The sequence below is a fragment of the Psittacula echo genome, assembly GCF_963264785.1.
Source record: "Psittacula echo genome assembly, chromosome: 2".
Taxonomy (NCBI): domain Eukaryota; kingdom Metazoa; phylum Chordata; class Aves; order Psittaciformes; family Psittacidae; genus Psittacula; species Psittacula echo.
This window is the reverse complement of record NC_137737.1, coordinates 116,018,757-116,041,723: the sequence shown is the minus strand read 5'-3', so window position 1 is coordinate 116,041,723 and position 22,967 is coordinate 116,018,757. Positions and strand designations below refer to the sequence as shown.

At 36.6% G+C, this 22,967-nt stretch overlaps 1 protein-coding gene across 1 annotated transcript in view; it reads left to right on the top strand.

Annotated features, from left to right (window-relative positions):
• Positions 1 to 22,967, top strand: part of CCDC178 (coiled-coil domain containing 178) — a gene marked incomplete at both ends in the record, with an annotated part of 158,756 nt that overhangs the window by 21,360 nt on the left and 114,429 nt on the right. The window contains 5 exon segments of the mRNA XM_080609705.1: positions 10,010 to 10,111; positions 13,265 to 13,378; positions 17,238 to 17,342; positions 19,003 to 19,050; positions 19,054 to 19,134. Coding sequence (XP_080465831.1) covers positions 10,010 to 10,111; positions 13,265 to 13,378; positions 17,238 to 17,342; positions 19,003 to 19,050; positions 19,054 to 19,134 — 450 coding nt within the window.

The window sequence follows — 22,967 nt, the reverse complement described above, 5'->3', positions numbered from 1 at the left end:
AGAGCAGCTCTGCGGAGAAGGACTTGGGGGTGTTGGTCAATGAGAAAATGAACATGAGCCGGCTTCAGTGTGAGCTCGCAGCCCAGAAAGCCAACCGTATCCTGGGCTGCATCAAGAGGAGCGTGACCAGCAATTCGAAGGAGGTGATCTTGCCCCTCTACTCTGCTCTCGTGAGACCTCACTTGGAGTATTGTGTGCAGTTCTGGTGTCCTCAACATAAAAAGGACATGGAACTGTGGGAACAAGTGCAGAGGAGGGCCACGAGGATGATCAGGGGACTGGAGCACCTCCTGTATGAAGACAGGCTGAGAAAGTTGGGGCTGTTCAGCCTGGAGAAGAGAAGGCTGAGTGGAGACATCATAGTAGCCTTCCAGTATCTGAAGGATACTGGATTCCAGTATCTACAAGGATGCTGGGGATGGACTATTCATCAGGGACTGTAGTGACAGGACAAGGGGTAACAGGTTAAAACTTAAACAGGGGAAGTTTAGATTGGATCTAAGGAAGAAATTCTTTCCTGTGAGGGTGGTGAGGCACTGGAATGGGTTGCCCAGGGAGGTTGTGAATGCTCCATCCTTGGCAGTGTTCAAGGCCAGGTTGGATGAGGCCTTGGGTGACATGCTTTAGTGTGAGGTGTCCCTGCCCATGGCAGAGGGGTTGGGACTAGGTGATCTTAAGGTCTTTTCCAACCCTAACTATTCTATGATTCTATGATTATGCCGCATACATCATGTATGAATTAGGAGGCTGTGTGTGCTTACAGATACTGTGAAGTCTAAAGATTTTGCTAGAGTACATTGCAATGTACCCTACGTACGACTATAGCAGCAGACCTTTTAAATAATCAGATCACTCTGAGGTGCACCAGACATCTGCGAGTAAGCCTTTGCAGACATAATTTCATGTTGAGCTCAGTTTACTAAGGTTATTACAGTTTTTTTGCAATATCTTTGAAAAATCATGGAATAGACCTGTTTGCTTGTGAATTTAAAGTAAGGTAAAGTATGTTTCCTTCATTTAACAAAGTGAATGACACCCTGTATTAAAGTAAGAAAAATATTCTGGCCCCTGTTTCAGCTAAGAAAATGTGTCAACAGTGCCAGTGTGCTGTGGGTTTGCAGATTAAGTATCGGAAACAGTGCTGCATATCCTGTGAAGAACCTTACAGTACCATTTAGATTTATCATTCTAATTCAGCAGGTACTCAGTGGTAGTAACAATTTTTCAGTAATACCATCCTTCTACAAAGAAACGTTCCCTTGAAGAATATTAAGTTTCAATGATACAAAGGTTACATTCTGTCAGTCAAAGCAATATCAGTGTTTACCTGTAGGTTTTCTGTATTTGATTCAGTTCGTTTTTTGCTGTGTAATCTAACAGTCTAATCAAATGGTATTTAAAGTTTACTTCTACTAAATTTTTTTTTTCTATATAAATAAACTGGTTTATGTGATCTAAGAATTCTGCAAATAGCAATATTATTTAGAAATTTTATTTATTCAGTTGAATGGCTAACCTGTACCACTGCACTGATATGAAGCACCCTAGACATTGTCATTTATTATAGAATTATAAAATAGTGTTGGAAAGGACATTGAGATCATCTAGTTCCAACCCCCCTGCCATGGGCAGGGACACCCCACACTAAACCATGCCACCCAAGGCCTCATCCAACCTGGCCTTGAACACCGCCAAGGATGGAGCATTCACAACCTCCCTGGGCAACCCATTCCAGTGCCTCACCACCCTCACAGGAAAGAATTTCTTCCTTATATCCAATCTAAACTTCCCCTGTTTAAGTTTGAACCCGTTACCCCTTGTCCTGTCACTACAGTCCCTGATGAATAGTCCCTTCCCAGCATCCTTGTAGGCCCCCTTCAGATACTGGAAGACTGCTATGAGGTCTCCACGCAGCCTTCTCTTCTCCAAGCTGAACAGCCCCAACTTTCTCAGCCTGTCTCCATACAGGAGGTGCTCCAGTCCCCTGATCATCCTCGTGGCCCTCCTCTGCACTTGTTCCCACAGTTCCATGTCCTTTTTATGTTGAGGACACCAGAACTGCACACAATACTCCAAGTGAGGTCTCAGGAGAGCAGAGTAGAGGGGCAGGATCACCTCCTTCGAATTGCTGGTCACGCTCCTCTTGATGCAGCCCAGGATACAGTTGGCTTTCTGGACTGCGAGCGCACACTGAAGCCGGCTCATGTTCATTTTCTCATTGACCAACACCCCCAAGTCCTTCTCTGCAGGGCTGCTCTGAATCTCTTCTCTGCCCAACCTGTAGCTGTGCCTGGGATTGCTCCGACCCAGGTGTAGGACCTTGCACTTGGCATGGTTAAACTTCATCAGGTTGGCATCAGCCCACCTCACAAGCGTGTCGAGGTCCCTCTGGATGGCATCCCTTCCCTTCAGCGTATCAACCAAACCACACAGCTTGGTGTCATTGGCAAACTTGCTGAGGGCGCACTCAATCCCACTGTCCATGTCACCGACAAAGATGTTGAACAAGACCGGTCCCAACACCGACCCCTGAGGGACACCACTCGTTACTGGTCTCCAGCCGGACATCGAGCCATTGACCACAACTCTTTTCATGCGGATCATACAGCCAGTTCTTTATCCACCGAGTGGTCCACCCATCAAATTGATGTCTCTCCAATTTAGAGACAAGGATGTCATGTGGGACAGTGTCAAAGGCTTTGCACAAGTCCAGGTAGATGACGTCAACTGCTCTGCCGCTGTCCATCACTTCCGTAGCCCCATCATAGAAGGCCACCAAATTGGTCAGGCAGGATTTCCCCTTAGTGAAGCCATGCTGGCTGTCACCAACCACCTCCTTGTTTTGCATGTGCCTTAGCATGCCTTCCAGGATAATCTGCTCCGAGATTTTGCCAGGCACAGAGGTGAGACTGACTGGTCTGTAATTCCCTGGGTCATCCATTTTCCCCTTCTTGAAAATGGGGGTTATATTTCCCTTTTTCCAGTCGTCGGGAACTTCACCTGACTGCCATGATTTTTCAAATATGATTGCCAGTGGCTTAGCAACTTCATTCACCAGCTCCTTCAGGACCCTCAGATGGATGTTGTCAGGTCCCATGGACTTGTGTACGTTTAGGTTTTTAAGGTGGTCTCGAACCAGATCCTCTCCTACAGTGGGCCTAGGGTCTTCATTCTCATAGTCCCTGAGTCTGCCTTCCAAGACTTGGGTGGTGCGGTCAGAGCCTTTGCCAGTGAAGACCGAGGCAAAGAAGTCATTAAGAACCTCAGCCTTCTCCAAATCCCAGGTAGCCAGTTCTCCCGATAGCTTCCGGAGGGGGCCTACATTGTCCCTAGTCTGTCTTTTACTCGCTATGTACCTATAGAATCCCTTCCTGTTATCCTTCACATCCCTAGCCAAGTTCAATTCTAACTGGGCCTTAGCCTTCCTCACCTGGTCCCTAGGTTCCCGGACAACATCCCTATATTCTTCCTAGGCTGCCTGTCCCTGCTTCCACCTTCTATAAGCCTCTTTTTTCCTTTGAATTTTCCTGAGCAGGTCCTTATCCATCCAAGGAGGTCTCCTGGCCCTCCTGCTGCACTTCCTTCTAGTTGGGATGCAACACTTCTGAGCTTGTAGCAGGTGATCCTTGAAAAACAACTATGAGTCTTGGGCCCCCCTGCCCTCTAGGGCTATATCCCATGGAACCTTACTAAGCGGGTCCCTGAAGAGGCCAAAGTCTGCTCTCTTGAAGTCCAGGGCAGTGAGCTTGCTGCACGCTCTTCTCACTGTCCTGAGGATCTTGAATTCGACCATCTCTTGGTCACTGCAACCAAGGCTGCCCTGGAGCGTCACATTTCCAACCAGCCCTTCCCTGTTGGTGAGCACGAGGTCAAGCACGGCACCTCTCCTTGTCGGCTCCTCTGTTACTTAATGGCAGGTCACAGGTCACACTAAAGGACAGAGTGAGGCAGGGATGCCTCATTCCTAGGAAATTAATTAAGGAGTTGTTCATACCACACTTTATCATTCAGGAGTCCAGGGAGACTGAATCACCCAGACTCTTCTCCACATACTTCTTAAATCTTTCAGAAAACTGATGAATTTTCAAGCACTGCTTCCCAATGATGCTGATTCCTCTCCTATGCATCAAAATTTCCATGTGTCAGCTAAATCTTTTTTTCATTATAATTCATATTATCAGTTTGTTTCTTAGAGGTTTGCAGGTTTTATTTGCTTTGAAGTTTGGGCTGTTGCCCTCTATCATATCCTCTTTTCTAAGTGATTCATGTTAAGTCTGCCTTTAAGTGTTTCTGATCTTCTGTTGGCCTTACACTATGTCTGGCAGACTTCCTATCAGATGTGTTTGGAAAAGGACTTGATTTATGTCCCTTGCAGGTTTTCCAGAGCTCTTATTTAGTTTGCCTGATGGTATTTTTAGATTTCAATATGCAAAGTTCAGGATCTTTTCTCTTTTGTTTTTTTTTTTAGATATAATTTCAATTTTTGTATCTTGATGTTAATAGCTTCTCTTCTGTTTAGTGCTGTTGATTTCCTTTTTGATGTTTCCAAAATATCTGTCAAAACTTGGCTTGCATGTACTTTGGGCCTCCAATATGACACCTGTAAGTAATCTCGCTGTAGCTTGCGTTTTGTTTTTTCAGCTGTTCCTAATAAAGTTTTTAATAAACTCCTCTAATTTTTATAATTTTTTTTTTTTTTTTTAATTTGACTACATTTAAAATGACTACATTTTTACATTTGGCTACATACACTTTTTGTGGTTTTGTTGTTTCTGAAGCTCTCTTCTCAAGTCATAGCTAGTGTTAACATCCCAGGTATGTAGTCAGTCAGAAATGTATCTCAAAGCCATGCATTTATGGTTAGGGATGGAATTTAATGAATTAGTGAATTTTGAATATGATCATATAAATGAAGGTGCAGTTTATAGTTGATTGCCTGGTCTTTGCTGATATTCTGTGATTTGCTGATATTTCTGATTTGCTGATATTCTGTGAGAGCAATTACCCCCTGGTGTGTCTGAAAAACGTGTCTGTCTGTAACCACCAGATAAACTGTGTCCTTGGGCTACTGAATAGAATGAAAAATATATTTGTGCAATCTCCAAGTGTTAACATTAGTCATTCAAAATGCTGCTGCATTTTGGAGAGGAGTCCAGATGCCATGGTTTGCTTAATAGACTCAGGATTTGGATAGAGTTACACTATATGCATATGTGGGTAAGGAGATGTGAGGGCGGGGGCAGGGCCACGGACATAAGTTGTTGCTTGGAGTTATCCCTGGTGCCAATGTATAAACTTTTGTTTGACAAAAAGGCTGTTACTCACTGATTATAGGGTGTCTTTTCCACATGAACATTGATCTCCATTACTTCTATTTCCTTGAAGTTCTTAATAATCTTTGGGATTTGTGGTTTGAGAATATATGGGGATGCCTGGCACCTGTTTTCATATTTTCTTACGTATGTGGCGTCTGGGAGATGTTTATGACCTTGTTATGCAGAAACCTCCCCCTCCAAGTGCTGATGGCATATGCATTTACAAAGACCAGATATGGATGTGAATAAAATATCTTGAATAAATGTGTTTCACTATGAGCGTTGATTGAGTCCATTTCTTACTTTGTTTTTGGCCATATTTTGCCTAGTTTTACTTAAATAATCAGTTTTCTGTTCCCTAAATTCACTTAAAAGGAAAGAGCCCCAATTACAGTTTGAATTAGATTGTAATAAGATACAGTTATGATGGTCTGCTAATCTGACACATGTTCAGATTATGTATGTATCAAAGATCTGCAAGGTGCAAACTATAATAATGTAATACATAACTGTTATCCTAGAAGTGATATGAGTATGACGGTCATATAAAAAAAGGGCTAAAACATGTTCATTTTTTTTTACTTGAAATTGCAAAATAAGTCTCATCATGTGAAATATAGAAGGCACTAAGATTTTAAAACTTTGGACCTTTGATGTTCAATATCCATTTAGGTAAGCCAGGACAGCTTCTCAATGTATTTAATTATTTTACACTACCAAAAATAAATCATGTTAAATCTAGAAAAGTAATAAACTTTTACTTTTAACTTATAGTATGGTCTATATATTTTTACCTCTTGTTCCTGAGACTCTTCCTTTTTAAGTATAGTTTTATACTTGAAAAAATATTGTAAAGCTATGCTCCTCTTTACTGTGATGTTAATGTTAAATTTCTATCGCTGTTGTCTATTAACTTGTTTCCTTATGTTTTTTTCCCCTAAGAATTCAGAGTTGGATCTTAAAAAAGAAATTCAAGCTCAAAAAGAGTTTGGAAAGCTATCCAGGTAAACATGACAGTAACCATTTTACTTGTCTCAATTCTTCTATCTATCTTCTTTCCCTTCCTACCATGAATTACCTTGAGTGCCTTGTGACCAGCTCACGTAGAAGGCTAATGGGTTTTGCTAAGTAACAATGCCTGGTGTTCAACAATTAAGAAAATTTAAATACTTATGAAAACATGAAACACTTTCTTTGTATCCCAGTTATTCACAATAATTTCCAGTTTGCTGTATAAGATAAAATCCCTTTAGTAATAATCAGTATATATTACATTGTCATTTGAATTTGTGTTTCTTTCTTCAGTTTCTGTAGAAACTGCAGTTAGACCCTTACCATATTACCATCGCAATACATTGATACATGCATATGTAAAATAGGCAGCCCTAATACCACTTATTTTCTTCTGATGTGAAACTGCTAAATTCACACAACAAACTTTGGTGTTCCTTTTTTTGATTGTGAAATGTAGCTCTTTTCTTCTAGATTTCAGTGATGCTTTTCATCCATCCTCAGGCAAATGTTGCTATTTCTTCAGCTTCTCTGACTGAAATTCCAAGTTTGGCATCACCAAAACAAATATTCTATTTATATCCATCCTTTGGCAGAAGGATACCATCAGTTGTCTTCTGCAAGATCAGGGATACTAGCCATATTCAAACTGTTGTAATAACTACAAGGTCTTAAAGCCTCAACCACTGAGTAGAAGCTCCAGGACTATTTTCTGAAGTCCTTAATATCTGCATTCAGTGTCACCAGCTAGACATAGGAGGTCTTTAAGTGAGGTTGTTAGAACCAAAATCTGGCTTCTGTCTATGCAGCAACTTTCCAGATATCGTTCCTTCAGTCTCAGGGATGCCAGAAGATCAGTCAATGTTTCCTTCAAAGTTTCAGTCCAATAGCACAGAAACCTTTATCATACAAAAGACCTGGTGTGGTGGGGTTGACCCTGGGTGGATGCCAGGTGCCCACTGAAGCTGCTCTATCATTCCCCTCCTCACCTGGACAGGAGAGAGAAAATATAATGAAAGACTTATGGGTCAAGATAAGGACAGTGAGAAATCACTCACCAATTACTGTCATAGGCAAAACAGACTAGACTTGGGGAAATAAGTTTAATTTGTTGCCAATCAAATCAGGGTAGGATAATGAGAAATAAAACCAAATCTTAGAAACACCTTCTTGCCACCCCTCCCTTCTTCTTGGGCTCAACTTTAAATTTTCTCTGTCTCCTTCCCGTCCCACCCCAGCAGCACAGGGGGATGAGGGATGAGGATTGCAGTCAGTTTATCACACATTGTGTCTGCTGCTCCTTCCTCCTCAAGGGGAGGATATAGCCAGAACTACAGGGAGGCATTGCAGTCTTTTACTGCAAGTCCTTGAGTCAGAAACCACCTCTGGCTCCTCCTGCGGTGGTCTTAGATGAGAGAGATTTACTCCAAGAGCTGTCAAAGGCTTTTTTTCTTTAGAATTGAATGTTCAATTTACTGTGATGACCAGAAGTCCTTCTGAAATTTTTTGTTCCTTTTTGTTTGAGAGAGAAGTCTGAACCTTTTTTGTTTGCTTCACAATCCCCATTTTGCTTTTGTTGAGCTTGTTCTCTTCCATTCTGTCACTTTGAACTGTTCAATAGCAGAATCTAGTATCTACACATCCCATTTCTAGAAAGATAAGCCCTAAGAGACATCTTGCAGTTCCTGTTCATCCCAGACATTAGGAGAAAGTGTTGAATGTTCCTCTTCTAAGCCAGGTGGTGTGCAGGTTCTCTATCACATGTATTTGTGGTTGATGCACAAATTCCCTCTGATTTTCAGGCTTTGCTGCAGAGAAGGCTGGAGGGAGCAGGGCTGGTCCTGATTCTAGCATGACTGCCACAGCATGATGGGATTGATTTGGTACTTCCAAACCTCTTTCTTGCTATTTGGCATTCAATACTGATCTTTTTGATTATTCCTTGAAACTAAAAAGCTTCTTTCTTTATCTTGATTCTTGGCAAAGAACTTCAATGGCACTTTTAGCCCACTCTTTTTACAGGCAGAAACAAAAGAACACTTTCTTAGAGGGAAGTAAATTTTGTGCTCAGAATTGCTTTTTCATTGTAGTTAATGTTTTTTTCAAGATAAGGAGGTTCTTGAATGCATCTTATACTTCTATTAAGGTGGTTTTAAAGTTCTGTTTCAACTAAAGCTATTTTTATAATTTTTCTTCCAAAGCCTCATTTCTATGGGTTAGACCACCTTCATATCCTTGCTGTCAAGAGTTTTTTTCTTGACAAAACTTATGATGATGTCAAAGGATGTTTAAAGTGCAAAAGCTATCATTAACTAGCTACTGCCAAAGTGTATAGCAGTTTAGCTGAGACTCTACTGAGACAGACAAACGGAATCACCTAATGCCATCTGGGTATAAAGTAACAGATCCAGAAATGTTACTGGTTTTCTGTGAAGCTTGTCCATTCTGCCTACTAACCATAATGTCAAATGGAACGTTATCTGTAACTTAACCTAATATTGTGCAATTCTATAGGAATTCAGAAATTATGCTGCATTTCCTACTTGAAATACTCCTGGTGAGGATAACTATTTTTGTAGACTATGATTCAAAACAAGAAAAATGAGTTACTTACCACCTAGCATAGTACTTTGAAATGGATAATTCACATGAATGGTTATTTCTTTCCCTCTTCCCCATAATCTTCTTGGCTTATTCTACTCTGTTTCTACAACTGAAAGGTACTCAAAATGTTGCCATCTGTGTTCCACTTTAAATATACATAGACATTGTGCATGTGTGTCTCAGTATCAGATATTTTGCAATCTGTTTGCTACACAGGTAAATATTTAATTTCAAGTGATGGTGAATTTTGGATGTTAGAAATTGTAAGTGTATGTAAGACCTGACTGTTCTGAAAAACACAGCTGATAGTGCATAATATTTCTCTATTTCTTTATTTCTTTTGCTTGAGGGGAGAAGTTTGGACTGGGTGTATGCTGGATCTTGTATTTCTCAACCTTGAAGAGTGTTCATTTATTTTGCGAAGATTGTTCTATTTCACTTTTCAGTGTTTCATAGAATCATAGAATCATAGAATATTTAGGGTTGGAAAGGACCTTAAGATCATCTTGTTCCAACCCCCCTGCCATGGGCAGGGACACCTCACACTAAACCATGTCACCCAAGGCCTCATCCAACCTGGCCTTGAACACCGCCAAAGATGGACCACTCCCTTCTCTTTTTTTCATTCCTTTAAAAAAAAAAGAAACAAATAATTAGGAATGTGCCTATAATGATTATGTTTCCCATCAGAAAAGATTTTCAATTTTAGTATTTGGAATTTTAATTCCTTTTTTATGGACTTTTTTTCTGCTATTTGTTTAAATAGTACTGTAAATCCATTGTCTGCTTCAATGTCATTTTTACACTTCCTAATATTTCTTGCTGATTCCTCTGCTATGTTCGTGTTAGCTACCTATTTGGCATTTTGTATTCATAGGCTTCTGACATATGTTAATTTGATGGTCAGCTTTTCCTTTATTTTGAAGACATTTTTAATTACCTTATGATCTATTTGTAAACTTTTGTTCTATTCTTGTTGTTTATGTAAGAGTATAAATATTCTTTCAGATTTGAATTTTTTCATGTTCTACATCTTTTGAAATACTGAAAGCTAATTCTACATATATTTTAATAAACAGGACAGGATTAAATCAGTATATGATGAGCTAGAGGAAAAGCAAAAAGAGGAATTCAAGAAAATAAAGGAAGATATGAAGAGGATAGAACAGATTGATGGTCAAGTAGCTGCTGTAGAAGAAAAACATGAAAGAAAAAAGATCTAAAGACACGCATGAGGTAAAAGTAGTAGATTCTGGACCACTCACTAGCATAACATTTTTTCATTATTAGAAGAAAATACAAGAAGAAACAGGAATCCATAGCTCAGAAGAGTTGGATTTTGCATCTGTGCAGTTGTGCTGTGATACCACATAACAAAAGACAGCATAGTTCGAACCTTATTTTTGACCTTTCTTACTTCCTGTATTAGAAAAATCTTTCTGTTTCTTTTAACTTCTGTGATCTGTTTTCTCAGAAAAACAAAGACTGTTTCCTTTATGCTTTGCTTACTTATAAGCTTAAGAGAACAACTAGTATATAAACCCCCAGCCATGACATGCTGGGGACCTTCTTCACTTCCCTACATTGTGGATGTATGGATGATACTGATAAAAAATGTTTTTCCTTTCTCTCATGAAAGGTCTGTTTTGTATAATAAGAAAAAGAAATAGAAGTTTCTTGTCTTAAAAACAGTTCCTTAACCTGAATTGACCTAATTATTAAACATTTCTTTTGCTGCTAGTAGAGCATTCCTGTTGTTACAGTATGACATGTTTTAGTTCTCCCCACTATCATCTTAAAAGTATGAACAAAAAGCCATTTTTCTCCAGTTGTAAAGTGATGGCTTTGTAGGCTATTCCCCATATTTGCAGGGTATATTACTGGTGTTAACCTTCCCTGAGTTTAAAACTTTGGGGAATTTTTTTAGAGAAATAGCCTTCTCAAAAGAGTAATAGGAATACAAACTAAACTTGTATGACTGAGCAACATTTCTTTCATTACTAAAGTTTCCTCTTTTAGATCTGGTGATCTTTCAGATGTTTGAATGTTTCACTTATATGGAGTGCTACAACAGTTGAGTAGTAGTCCTACAAACATGAGACCTTAGGTAAGTAAACAATCTCAGATGATGTGGGAATCTTCAAAATCTCAACTATAGTTTAGCGAAAGATGCAATGCCTATCCACTGTACTGAAGCAAAGCCCTCAAGCAGAACCAGTCTTTCTTTGCAGAACTCTTTGGGATGTCATTTTTCATGTGTGTGTGTGTTTCCTCTCCTCCTCCTTCTTCTTCTTCTTCTTCTTTAATTAAAAGCATTTCCATACCTTTTCTTTATCCTTTTTTGTATGTCTTTTTCTTGAGCAGTTTCTTATTTCTTTTTATTTTTTTGGGGAAATGGCTCTGAAAATGACTTGAAACATGGGGAAAATTTAAATTGTTTTCTGTCTTTTTTCACAAGTTAAACAGAGTTCGGCTTTCACACTGGTAATTGTCCAACCAGCAACACTGAAACTGGGGCCTGTCCTATCATTACACTTAAATTAAGCCTTGTGTACTGCTCAAAGCCTTTGTTCTGTATTCCACTATGAAATATGTGCAAATACTTGCAAACAAGTCCTTTCAAATATGAACTGCCCCACAGTGTATGAATAGGTGTGCATGTATTGTTCACTGATACAAGCAGCTTTACAGTCTGGGGAAGCTTTGAAGCTTCCCTCTTTTTTTGTTTTATGGCAAAGGAAATAAGTATCTTAGGGATCAGGGCTGAAAATATGGTAATCATTGTGAAAGAAGTAATTGTTAAGTGTCTGAAAGAGGAGGGCATTTTTACTGGACCTTACTGCCAGGAAAAAAAAAGCAAAATGCCTTCATTTTTGTTTCCAAATCAATAAGAAACAAAACTAGCTATTGCTGGTTTGTGTCCAGAATTAAGTCAAGGAGTTTTCAATAAGCCATATACTTGTTATGGAACAAGTAAGATCAACAATTTTAAGCCTATTCAGTTTAGACATAGGATTTTTTATTTTTGCTCAAAGCCCAGATAAAAGAATTTCTGCTGCCTCAGTGAAAAGAAGTTTTTGTTGCAGAATCAGTCTTTAGGTTCATTGTTCTGCTATTTGACTACTAGTAAATAGCTTGTCATGGGAGATTGTCTTCTCCAGTTTTTTAATGCTGGAGAAGGGCTGTATTTTCTGGAGAATGCTGTATTTGAAGGGCTCATGACAGTCTGCATGTAGCAATACTTCACCATTTTTGGAGGAGAGATGGAGGATGTTGAATAAATTGAGTTCAGATAATGGATTATGTGATAGTTTATTTTTGATGCAGGTTTAATAAGTCAAAATGAAAAATTAAAAAAAAAAAAAAGATTCCTCTACCAGCTAATAGTATTTTCAAAACAACACATTAATGGCAGTGACTAATGTTGTTAGCCCTTCCCCAACTAAAACTAAATAGAAACAATGTGACAAAGATCACATCATTAGTTTCCTGAAAACCTAGAGAGGTGTGGTGTAAGTTATACATCATGGTCTACAGCTGTGTATTCGCTTCTCTTTTAAAAGCTTGGAAACAGTTTGCACAAGCAGATTCTTGTGTGAATGATATGCAAAAGTTATTGTAACTTCACGGAAGAACTTTCTCATTGATTAAAAGTTTAAATTATACTTTTGGAATGGTAATATTAATGTCTATTTTAATAATCTTTGTTATATAGTGTAAGTGGAATTTTAAACTTTGGATAATGTAACTATTATACCATTTATATAAGCATATTTAGTAATGTAAAGTTTTCCTTGTTACATGTATTCATAATTATTATTTAATAGTTGGTGCTCACACTAATGATGCAAAAAAAGTTACTGCCATAGTCAAGAACTTTACCTTGAGGTGCTAATTATTTCTTTCTTCTTCTTCCTCTTGTTAGCTGTCCTTAGCTATATTTTTCAGCAGTTAGTGGTAATGAGTTATAAACATTTATTTTGCCCTTTATACAAGCTCCATGGAAGTGATTATAAATATGTATTTTGACTTCAGAATTTTATTTGCACCTTCCTTGCAGAAAGAAATTAAAGAAACATGGGGAGCAGAGTAAGACTTTTTTTATGCTGTATTATGATAAACAGTATATGAAGTAGCAGAGATATTTTGTGTTTTACGTGTGCATTTTTTCATTCAAAGCAGAGAGTACATAAATCTACATAACAGAAAAATGGGTATGGAAGGGAAAAGGTAACTGTTTAATATTTAGTAACTAATATATTTTCTTGTTTCTGTAGAATTTGGGACAATAACTTTTGAATACTAACATGTCTGTTTATTCGTAAACTCTCCAGAAGCTCTCCTATTTGAATCAGAGAATAAAAGAGCTAGATAAGCAGCAGAAGCAAACTGAACAACAATTGAAAGAAAAAAGAACTATTATGCGGCACCAATTAAATGATACACAGGTGAATAATTTAATGCTTGTATGACTTTTTTTTAAGTAGGTTTAATCTCAAAGGTTAGACTGTCATTTCTACACAGTTGCCTTGGAACTATGTACATACCTATATTGTATGTACTATTTTCTGTCTCTTGCTCAAACTAACCTATGAGGCCCATAGCCTTGAGACAGTGTAAAGTACAAAGCAGAATTGATATTGGGGTCATTGAGGAGTCCTTTGCTTTCTTCATTTGCTACACTGATTCAGATTCCTTGAGGGGCTTTAGAAATGCAATGGAGAAAATCAATAAAGGACAAAAAAGATTCTAGTATAATAGGAAGTGCCTGCTGATTGCGTGTTTGCTCAGCAGATGGCATCTTTCTGTAAATGATGGCTTATATATGCTGTATCAGTTACTAAACTCTATAATCCACCAAAAGGAATTACTGAATTTCACTACTGAACACTGTGCTTTATATAAACTTGGTTATAAGCATTAGAAGAAACAAACATTTTCTTTCTAAGATTCAGTAAATTTTTATTATTCTTTCACTTGCATATTGTATAAACTTAAGTTAGATATTATGGCATTGAAGATGAGTCATATAGATTAAAAAAATGAAAGAAATGTTTTCATATTGTTCAGAGTAGCTTTTATGAACCCAGAAATCTCTATTGAGATTTATACATATATATAACAGAATAATATACATATATATAACAGAATCTTAAATTAAGCACTGGGAAACTCATTGATACAGACAGGTTTGGCAGGGAAGACAGTTTTTATATCTCTTTTTCTTAAAGATTGTTCTCTACCAAACTGCAGGTTACAAGTAGATCTTAGAACATGTGAAAATGACTGATGAGTCAACATAATCAGTAATTCTACAGTGTTTTTCAGTGCATTTATTTCCTGTACTTTTCATTATTATTTTTAGTGCTGCCTTTCCTAGTAACTAAATAACTCTATCCATTAATTACTTGAGCAATATTCGATTTGGTGTTCTGGAGGAGTATTAGAGGAGTGTTCTGGTTAAGTGAAATAAAACAAAGTACAAAGCCTATTTTATGAGATACATAGAGCTCTGAACTGGTAACAATACCTGGATACTTTAAATGCTGTGTTCTTAGAGCTTGATGTAGTTCCTTGATCATAACAATTGGTATTTTGTAAAAGGGGGGCTTTATAAAATGAGCTGTCTTATTTTTAATAATAACTCACATTTCTAGCTGTGTAAGTCACACTATATGATTCTGTTAATCATGAGGTTTTTTAAGGAAAAGTTATGTAAAGTTATATTCAGACATTTTAGTTCCGTCACATGACATTGGCTTGTTTAAAGCTTGTCCAGTGAGTAGCTTAAATGATGCCATGGAAAAAATGGCTATTATCCCATAGTATTCTTGATGCAGGAGTAGGGTCTTCAACTTCCAAATGATCAAACAATTCACCCAGTTCTTCATAGCTTACCTATTTTAGGACAAGCTGGATCGTACACTGAAGGTTACTGTGTCTCACTGTCGAAGTTGAAGTGACTTAGTTTGGTCTGCTGACATGTCTAAAAGCAAGATACTTAGATAAAAGAATATGATTTCTATCCCATAACACACCAGTAGTCCTGTTCAGCAACTAAGAATAATCAATAATACTGTTCATGTATTGAACAGCTGAATGACCAAGTGCCAAGGGACTCAGTCAGCTGAGGCAAGATACTGAACTGTTGTCCAATACAGCAACCTACAAGGAGCAGATACACAGTCTATTGATATTTGGATCACAGAATGTAGAGTATCTCACCATCTTTGGTTTGGTTTTGGTTGGGTTTTTTTTTCCCTAAAATCTGATTGCAAATTCTATGTCTTCTATAATAGATACCAGCTTGCACTTACTCAGTGGCTAGTATTTCATATGCTTGGAAGCCAGCATTTTCAGCTTTTATCTGCCTCGGTTAAAATGATCTAAAGGAAGAGAGAAAATTCTTCTTAATTGGCAGTTTTGTTCTAACACAGCTCATAAATGTGAACCTGATTCTGCAGCAAAAATCATGTTATGACTTCTTTGTGTACGTTTATGTCTGCCCCTGATATCTTGATCATCTCAGACTTCATTATTTGTAAAGTTTAAGGCCGAGACAGATCATTCAGACAGCCTGTATATCACAGGCTATCACATTTCTCCAGGTTCACCTGGCAGTGAGAACTAAAATTAATATGATTTTTCCTTAGAGGTTTGAGACTCTCTATGGGCCATTCAGTTGCATCGGAATTTGCATTAATTACCTTATATTTATTTTCTTTCTAATAATTCTGTGTTCCTGCAAGAAACCTGAAATTTCATCAATTCTATTCAGATACATACTACACTTTACGAAGTTTGTAGGCCTTAAAAATATCATGTTCTTGAGGTACCTTGCACACCTTCATATCTGTGTTAACACCTGTTACAGAAACTTTGATACCTCGTGTTTGTTATAGCTAAGAAGCACTTCTTTCATAAGAGAGAAGACCATTAGATGATGCTTCAAGTTACTGCTTCAGAAAAATGGGGCAGAATCTAAAGAAGAAATTTTTAAAGTACTGATCTTTATTTACCTATTGTGATGCATTCTTTGCCAACTGAGCTGTGAGGTCTTGTGGTATTTATATATATGTGCACTTAAATTATATGTGTATATATGTATATATAAGCATAATCAAAACGTATTTTCCTCCCTCTTAATTTAATCCATTTACATAGCTGCTTACAGCCCATTAGTATGGGTTACAAGATCTAGTGCAGCAAGACCACTTTAGAAATATCACCCAAATAGAAGATTCCCACCACTTTATTACTATTGAACTGCTACAGTGTTTTACTCTTGTTCATTGTAGGGAAGCTGCAGCTTAGTTTACCAGATACTGCTGTTTCTGTAGGTAGAGTTTGCTTGTGTCATGAATCTTTATATTTTTTGGGTCCCACGACTGTCAGTTACAGGTATGAAAAAGACACTGCAATTTAATCTTTGTTGTGTAGAATAGGAAGTTTAGTGAAAACCTTTTTAATTTAAAGGTTTTCAACAGTTTTTTTAGCTGCATACTTGTAGCTGAGGAAAGTCGGCAGGTGTTCAGGAGACATTCTCTGTGTTTTAATCCTCTGCTGTCTGGAGTTCAAAACAACTGTGGTATGAAAAACTTGACATCTAAAAGAGGACAACTCTCTCTGTAGGGAACTAAATGAAAAATGCTAGTTTTCAGACATAATGAGTAAGCCATATTCTACCTGCAGAATTGCAAATAAAAATACTGATTCTTCCTGAAAGTTCAGTTTTTTAGGTATCTACCTAAACCAGTATTATATTTTGTAAGTACCATTTTTAATGGTCTAGCAGAAAAAACTTCCAGTTAAAACACCGACTCTGCATACACTGAAATTAATAGGCCTAGACTTAGATCATATGCAAAAATTTTTACTTTTCACTATCATTAATAAAGTTTTTGCTGTGCAAGTCAGTGCTTATTTGCAAGACTTTTATGTATAAAAACAAAAATAAGAAGGGAAATGTATTTTATGAAGATGGTAACCTACAAACATACATACATCAATAAAAAAAAGGCAACTGCAAAAATACGAGTGCCATAAAAAAGCTTGTGGATATATAGTAGAAGGATTGTGCAATAAGTTGGAGAACTATAGCTGGATGTGCAACACCGTGATTTTATGGAAATGCAATTCTTCCAGTTGCACTAAAAGCTTCACCTGCCCTCTCTAAAACAAGTTCTCTTTCTTTGGATATAAAAATTTCATGAATTGTTGCCCATAATCATATGCTTAAATGACAGAATTTGGAAATCTAGCCCTGCCTAATTAACATGCTATGTTTGGGGTTTTTTTAAATCCTAGGAAAAATTTTCATTTGTATCCAGTCAGATTGCTGAAAATTCTCACACTGTGGAAAATTTAAAACATGAAATTAAAGGAATACATGAGTTATGTGACATGAAACAGGTACAGATGGAAAAGATAGAACAATCTTTTGCTGATTTGTGATAAAACCTATCTAGTATATAATTTTTAAAGGATAGTTTATTACTTCTACTGAAGTAATTTAGTAATTCTACTTTATTACTATTGCTAAAGATAGTTTTATTATTTTAAAGTATTATTTCTAGGAAATGTAATGCACTTTTCATCAATATTTGAAAGTATTTTTGTCTGATCACTGCTTGTAGTTTTAACATATCCGTAGAAGTTATTAATGATAAATTGTCTGCCTCCCAAATTGAATTTCAGGTATCAGAATTGCTTTTGGAAATCTGATAACATTCATGGTCAGTTGCATCCTTAATTAATGGAGGATTCCATGCACTCTGTTTTTTCTGGTTTCAGAAGTGTGGACCTAAGCTTGCTGTGACTGATGAATCCTGAAAATAGTCTCAAAGGGCTCTATTCAACTAATAATGCAGGCTGCCTTCTAGGCCATGCAAGCCTTGGAGGGCTGTATATGCTGATTGCACAGCAGGCTTACTCTTCAAGGATAAAGGTGAACCTGCTGTGCAATGTCAAGGAGAAAGCAGCTTGGATTGTTGCATTCTACAGGATGACTAAATAGTGAAAAAGTCATCTTTGCCTCATTATACTACAGATCCCTTTCTGTGATCTCATTCAGTTATGTACTGTTGGTGTTGAAAGATCTTTGAGAGATTACACCATGAAATTCTTGACAAGGGCGGAAAAAAATATTTTTTTCAATGTAATTTTTTAGCTGGATACATGGCACTAGATATGTTGTTTGTCTTTTTTTTCCCAAATCTCAATTCAAACACAATGATTTGGAAGGACCCAATGTACAATGGAACTTACTGAACTTCAAATATGAAGGACATGTTTCCACGTCTGAAAATCTTTTCTCATTTTCCACAGTTCTTTAGCCAGTAGTCAGTAGTTTCCTATAGTTAGACATGTTACAGTCAAAGGAAGGGATAATATCAACATAAAGTGGTACTGAAAGTTAGTTCCAATAATTCATTGTTTTTACAGCTATGAAGTGCATCTCTTTCAAAAAGGAATTTTCTTGCAAATTGTCCAACTTCTAGACCTAAAACAGACACTAATGAGAACTTTGCATTTGTCTTGAGAACCTGCTGTTGGAGCTTCCACCTAACAGAAAGAACGCTGAAGTATAAAAATCATCCAAAAAAAAACCCCTCTAACAAAATATGACACAAATGGTGTGAAGCTCCCACTTCCAGTTCCAATAAATAACAAAATAGTGGTTACCAAATACAACACTGGTTATGGACTAAATCTGTCTCAGAACATCATATTCATGTAGATGCTTCACACATGTGAGTGAATCAGTCCATTCTTTAGAAAGTTATTTTAGACATGCAAACTGTTTTTTAAAAAAGTGAGAATTATGTATTTCAATAGACACATTAGATATGGATCGATAGGCAATGTCTTGAAGTGATCTAAACATTCATGATAAGCTCCATCATAAATTTTTTTATAAGAAGCATTATTATTTGCAAGAAGACACTATTATAAAATTAAAAATGAAACCTATAAATTAAGACTAAAGCATAATATGGTAGAAGATCTCGATTACCTCATTGAATTATTTTTTTTCTTTCAAAGGTGAATGTCAGGTGGTGCGGTGATTAAGGAACAAAATGTTCGGATGGTGTTTAATCATCTTAAAGATAAGCTAGCATAATATGAGAAAAAGTTAAATCAGGAAGAGAAAACATATGGAGAATTACTACATATTAGAAAGAAAAAACTAGAAGATTCAGAAGTACTACCAGAGCTGGGTTTTTTTATGTTAGAAGTGAAACTATTATTTGGTTAGTTCTGGCTCTTTTTAGGTCTTAAAAGGATGCCAGTTTTATCAAAAGTTTGAAATAATTAGTGTCTTCATGTCCACGTGCAAGTATTTCCAATTAAATAAATTGATATTTTTCTGTAATAGACTTCTTTCTTTCTGTGGATAAAGAAGTCATTCTAGGAAAATTTTAAAATTGTTCATTTGCTTTGACACTTTTAATTTTTCATTCATTTTTTCATTTCTTCTAATTTGAAAATCTTTTTTTCTATTTTGCCAAGTGCTCAGTAACAAACAAATCTCAGATATTTTTGACTTAAGATTGACATCAGTAAATATCCATTCCTCTTTAATCACTTGAGTACAAGAATAGTGCTTGGTGCATGCAACCTTGATAGAGCAGCAGTAAAAGACAGAGTAGTTAGATAGCTGCTCTATCAACTGATGCTTGTAAAACTTTAGTCTTTTGGATAAAGCTGTTTCTGAAATGTTTGGAGCTGCCTTTTAACAAGACCCTCACCTGGATCTTAGTTGTTGTGACTGATACCAGTCAGAGAAGAGCCAGAGACTGTGTAAATGTAACTGAGAAATCAGAGCTATCTGGAATAGAATTTTAAAATACACTGTGGTAGCAACCACAAAATCTTCTGAGAAATCACAAGTGAGTACTTAATTTCTTTTCTGTATTATCTTAATATTTGAACTTTTCTCCTATGAAAATGGATTAATTGCCTAATGCTTCATGTATAATTGTCTTTGTTTTTACATGAAAATGATAGAATTAAAGTGTTTCTCCATTGGGGAGACATTCCCAGATCAAGATTTTTTCAATTGTAGCAGTGTTAAAAATAATTAATATATTAACTTTTAATCTTGTGTTCTTTATGTCTACGCCCATTATATAATTTTCTTAGCTTAGAGTAGTTTAGATAAAGTAAGCTACTAAGTTATGTTCTCTTTAGCATTCATTTTTACTTCCTATTTTCAATGTGTTAAGATATTTTTTTTGTTTTCATAAAGTCTGTACTGATGAAAAATGCCAACAATAAGAATATGGACTTTTTAAAAATAGAACTTGTCACTTTATCACTTTTAAAAGGATAGTAGTCCTTTCAAAATACCATATTTGGCTCCTTTGTTATGTTAAATTAATTCTGAGGTAAAAAAACTTGCCAGTATGTTGACTCGCTCATCTTCACCTTAACTTCGAAAATAGCTGTAGGGATAATTTAGTGAGATACCTTTCTTATCTCCTTCTTCAGGTTATCAAGATTCATTTTTCTTAATGTGTCCCATTTCATCCTGTCTTCTCTCTGCTTCTATCTCTTTTACATATAGAGTTATGGGTATTGCACGAATTTCAGAGCTCTTAACAGTATTTTTTAAATTATATTAATAAATATTTGAGTTATGAGATTCTACCAAGTTTTTGGTGGTTAAATGTAAGTAGAAATATTACACTACATGCCTGAGAGCCTGTTTGAGATTTTACTGGAACACATTGCTGGTCTCTGTGAGAAAAACTCTCCATCTAGACCTATAGCTGGAATGGAGACACATGCTGTCAACCTTTGAATACTCATGTTGTTATTACCTAGTAATTTTTATGTCATTCTTCATTATTTTTATGGAAAATATAGATAAAAGCCATAGACATTTATTCATGTCTAGGAAATCCTCAGCCCCACTGATGCATTTGATTTTTTTTCTTAATAAATGAAAAATAGAATGTGTCATAAATGTTTGTATTACATCAGAAAGCTCTCTTTTTCTCTGCCTCACATCGAGGTGGTAATAACACCAGCAAAGCCAAATATTCTATCAGTACCTTATGGACAATCAAAAAAATTCAGCAGGGTCTTCAGTTTGTTTCCCAGTGGAAATGGGCAGAAGACCTAGTACCAGTGGGTGTAGAAAGTTTTGAGGGCATTTGAACTAGGATTTACAGGCAGGCTCTTCAAGGAAGCTAGCTGTGAATTGTGGAAGTTACACTGTGGCTTTTAGGATGATCAGTGTGTCTTCTGGGAGAGGTCACTTGACAGCTTTCAGAAGTTCTCCTTAGAGTAGAAGGTCAAATAATCTACCTTGCTTTGGTATTGAGTGTTAAAGATAAATTTTCTCCTTCAATCAGGGTTGAATGAAAAAGTGTTTAAATTCTGATTTTCCATTGCACAATTTCTGTAAAAGTCCTGACTTCAGGTAATGTGGTACAATAGTTATGATGCTTTTTTCACCCTGGGTCTGGAGGTTTATTGAAGTAGTAATGGAGCTTACATGTTAGACCAGTTTTCACAGTCTCTGCTTCTCTGAGTCTGAAGCTGGGTGAGACCATTCAATCATTAACTGATAGATAATTCAATAGGAATAGACTAAGCATACTTTTAAGGTGAGAGTTGAGTAGCTGGAAAAGTTGTCCTCACAAGCTTAACACCCAAGGGGAGAAAGCAGTAAAAGAACAGTGCATTAACTTCTGGAGTACAGAGTACAGGCAGCAGTTCAAGAGGTTCTGATATAGGCTTTCTAGAAAATTCTAGTGGGATACTATACTGAATGAGAACTGCTTGTCTTCATAGTCAAAAAGTTACATTACTTTGTTGCAAGTGTCATGCAGTACAAAAAAAGGCTAGGGACCCTTGTTAGCATCGTGAAGAGAAATGGAGTTGAAAAGTGAAGAGGAATAGAGTTGAATAATGGTCCCGATGTGGGAGAATCTGCATAAGAAACAGCTTCAGCACAGATCCAGATGGAAAGAAATTTTGTGGGGCAACTCTTGCGTTGCTCTGGGGGATAGAAGCTGTCTATAAATGATCAGGGCAGAACAGGATGCAAAGCTGAAGAATCTTCATGCCTGGGTCTTGAAAGAACACTCAGCATGTGTGATTTGGCTGGAGAGCTGTGTCACTGATTTGCAGACCTTCTAGATTCTGTCTTCTCACAGGAGAATGTAACAACACAGATAAATACAAGGTGTGACTTTTGTTTTACTAATGTGCATGCTACTAAATGTGGTGAAATTTACATGTATAATGATGAAGTTATACCTTATGGGCATATTTTATCACTGTGCTATTTGTAACTACTCTTATAGTTTCTCATTACCTTATGTTCTACAGAGATGGTACAGTCCCCAAACTATCATATTGCCATTTTGTTCAGCGCTGATATGTGCTGTATTAAACACACAGGTAAGAATTCTTTGACATAGCAATTTATAATGAGTGTTATTCAGGAGGATTATGTTGTGCCTTGTTTTCTTAACCTCAGAACAAGCACATTTGCTGTTATTTTCTGCTGCTAATGTGATTATTGTACTTTCAATTAAAGTAACTGTAAAAACAATTACTGTGGTTTTGAAGATTGAGCAAGACATTTTGAATGACCACAGCTATCTTGAAATCTGAAAATTTGTCCTCATTAGTATTTGTTATTCAACACATCATAATATATTTCTGAAGTGCAGATGTGCAAATCTTTAAATTCAGAGACCTGTATATACGGACTTGTGCTTCTGCTAAACATTTTAAAAGTTGTTACTCAAAGAATTAACAGATACGCTAATACTTTGACTTTCTTGTTGCTTTGAAATAGTAGCAATATCATAAATTTCTAATTCTAGTAATTAACATTATTCTTCTCCTGAAAAATCCTTACCTCCTAATACTGTTTCTAGATTTTCTAAGAATTTATTTGACAGTTGCAAGATATTGGAAAAAAGACAGTAGTAAATTGGTATTTCTTTAGAATTTTACTGTAAAATTAAAAAAAATTCAGTAATGTTTCAGGTAAAACAATGAGAATTTCTCAGA